General features: G+C 36.3%; 1 protein-coding gene across 1 annotated transcript in view; it reads right to left on the reverse strand.

The window, feature by feature from the left end:
• wls (Wnt ligand secretion mediator) overlaps window positions 1-3,065 on the reverse strand; it is a 24,436-nt gene that overhangs the window by 19,124 nt on the left and 2,247 nt on the right. Inside the window, exon 2 of the mRNA XM_014033494.1 lies at window positions 2,455-2,727. Coding sequence (XP_013888948.1) covers window positions 2,455-2,727 — 273 coding nt within the window. The remainder of the gene's footprint in view (window positions 1-2,454; window positions 2,728-3,065) is intronic.

A 3,065-nucleotide genomic window follows, 5' to 3' on the forward strand; every position in this document is an offset into this window, starting at 1 on the left:
AATTGTATTTTAAAGAAATTTTAAACTTGTCAAAAAGCTGTTACTGTTATTGTTGACCACAATTTTATTTATTGAATTGTCAATTTTTTTTATTTTTTATGTTAAAAATATATATATTTGTGTTGCTAAGCCTGAGTGGTCTGTTGGCTGACCTTTGTATTTGTTCAAATAATTGTTATGGGCAGGTTATAATATAAAAATGTTTGTCATAATCATGTCTTGTGATTATTTGACAGGAGTTTTACTTTTAAACTGTAAGTGTATTTAATTTAGCTATAACGCAAATACAGTACAAATTAAACCAAGATTTAGAATAATTATTATTTTGATCCATACATTAGTAATGTCTGACTGGYCCTCGTGACACTTTATGTTCAACAAATTGGGCCCCGAGGTCAAAAAGGTTAAGAACCCCTGATCTATATCCCAACTTCCCGCCATTACCACCGAGTTTGTGTGTGTCTGTGTGTGTGTTAGCTGCCCAGTGAACAGAGATCAGATGAAGAAATATAAAGAAATAAACAACTGCGTTAACGTGCACAGCACCAAGTTTTTTATTTAACAAATTCAAACAAGGAGCTTGGGACAAAAGTAGTTCTGAAAGCGAGCCTCATCAGCTCGCAGCTCCTGGGTGATGAAACTCACCAAATTCAGACCGGCTCTGAATTATCTGATGATTTAATTATGAATTAATTATCTGGTGAGTGCGTGACGTTCGCTTGCTCTCAGTAATTAAAGAAAAGTCACTTTCTTTATTTCAGAAAAAATAAAGATTCCTCCATTAAACAGAGACTGGCAGATGAGGAAAACAACCAAGTGCGTCTCGAGCAAATGAAAAGCATTTGACCTCAAAGTACACAAGCATCCAACTTCAAGTGTTGGATGTATTTTTGATGCTGGAAACGTGTTTGGTGTAGTATTAGCTGGTGGCATTAGCTGGTGGTGTTAGCTGGTGGTATTAGCTGGTGGTGTTAGCTGGTGGTGTTAGCTGGTGGTATTAGCTGGTTGTTTGTAGCCTCATCTTCCTATTTGGTAAAGGATCTGTTACACTATACCATTTTAGACAACTTATATTGACTTGTGCAAACTGTGTTCTGAATAAATCACTCATTAATTCAAGCCAACCGTTAGCATTACGGTGTGTACTATATGTCTGTGAGTGTCCCAGTAGATTTTTTTTATTCCATCTTCAGCGTAGACATCTATCATTGTTGACAAAACTTAGTGTGACAGGGTCTTTACAGATAAAGAACAGACAGGTACGTTCATGTCCACTGACCATTATTTCAAGTGGACAACATCAGCTGATTAAATCAATCCCTCTCTCTGAAGTGTCAGTCTGATTTAATGAGATTCAAACCACCTGGAAAAACCTTTACTAATTTATTACTGCAGRTACTTTAATGCACAAGGTTGCCATATTAAACTAGGAGGTTGGAGCTGCTCATAAATCTGCTTTTTTAAATGCTGATGCATAAATCTATTGCTTTTTTAACAAAGCAAATTTGTCAGCATAAAAGAAATATAATAATTGCATAACTTGAACTTAAAAACAAAACTGTAATGATTACTCAATGTTATTTTTAAAAAATAATGGCTTATATTTGGGGAAAAAAACCTTTCACATCTCAATTAAGAATGCACCTTGGCTCAAAACACTTAAAAAGGATTTCATAAAAAAACATTCATTAGTCTGCAGCATCTGGCAACAGGATCTGTCTGTGGATTTGGCTGCATCACTAATTTGTTTATCAGTGAACCGACCTGTAAACAACACAGAAATTCTTGACACATTTCCACTGAAGGAAACAATCCTAGTGACGAATGTCTGTAGTGTTTAGATGAGCTCAAACGATAAATTACCCAGCTACAGTTCCTGTAGCATCACCTCTTTTAGCAGCTTTAAACAGAGTTTGAGAACAGCAGAAACTGGATGCCAAAGAGACTCATTTTTATATGTTTTATATGTATAGACCACGTATTTCTGTCTTRGTTGAATAAATATTGCCATTACAAACACAATACTTTTCTTAAATGTGTCTGAGAAGAATGTCAACAAAACCCTGGAAACTGATGAGACAAAAACAATCAGGACCTTTGTCTTTGTTTGGTGAGTGAATAAATTCAATACCCTAAAATAAGAACTTGACAATGAACATAAAAAAATAAAATCACAAAAAATATTTGAAATATGTGACATTTGGCAGGAATTGCACTTGAATTCATGATTTGAACGTATACACATGGCTAAGGGTGTTGGTCAAATGATATCTTAGTTACAAAGCTTTTGGTTACAAGGTTTTGTTGACATTTTATCTTAGATTGTGAAACAATATTTACATAACTCCAGATATGCAAAAAATGCAGCAGAAAGAGAAATTCTGAAGCACTTTTACCAAAACGACCTCCTATACAAGCTTTAACAGTTGTTCCATCTGTTTATTTGMTTCTTACTGATATGGTTGTTCTTCTTAAACGCGATGTCAAACTGCAGGATGACCAGCAAGAACTGGAACCACGGGTTCATCTCCTTTTCTTGCATTGGAATGTGGACAGCAAATACAATGTTGTTGGCCTCGATCCTCTTGTTCATGGCCTCATCGAAGGACCGGATCTTGTCACACTGGTTAGGACCCCAAGGCATGAACCACTTCTTGTCTTCTCTGTACTTGCTTGTGTCCACACACTTCGTGGCCAAGTGTGTGACTGAAGTGGTGGGGCTGGGAGCTGTCGAGACAGAGGTATTAGGGTGAGATGTCGCACAATAACAGTACAACTGTTGGGCATCTGTAAATGTCAGGACAGATGCCAGTGAGTGGAAACAGCCTAGGCTGGACCACTGTGGAACATTTAAGAACCAACTGCCAGATTTATTCATGTATACTGCAATCTTTTCTTTTGTTTAAAGCATAAAAAAATCTAATCCTGTATTTGCTACCACTAATTTCAGACAGACCTTTGGATTCTTCAGTCTTTGCGGTGCACACTCTGATGGGGAAACAATTAATTACCGTATTTATTGGTGTATAATACGATCTCATGTATAATACGATCTCATGTATAAT

This window comes from Austrofundulus limnaeus, unplaced genomic scaffold (genome assembly GCF_001266775.1).
Source record: "Austrofundulus limnaeus strain Quisiro unplaced genomic scaffold, Austrofundulus_limnaeus-1.0 Scaffold1755, whole genome shotgun sequence".
NCBI lineage: Eukaryota > Metazoa > Chordata > Actinopteri > Cyprinodontiformes > Rivulidae > Austrofundulus > Austrofundulus limnaeus.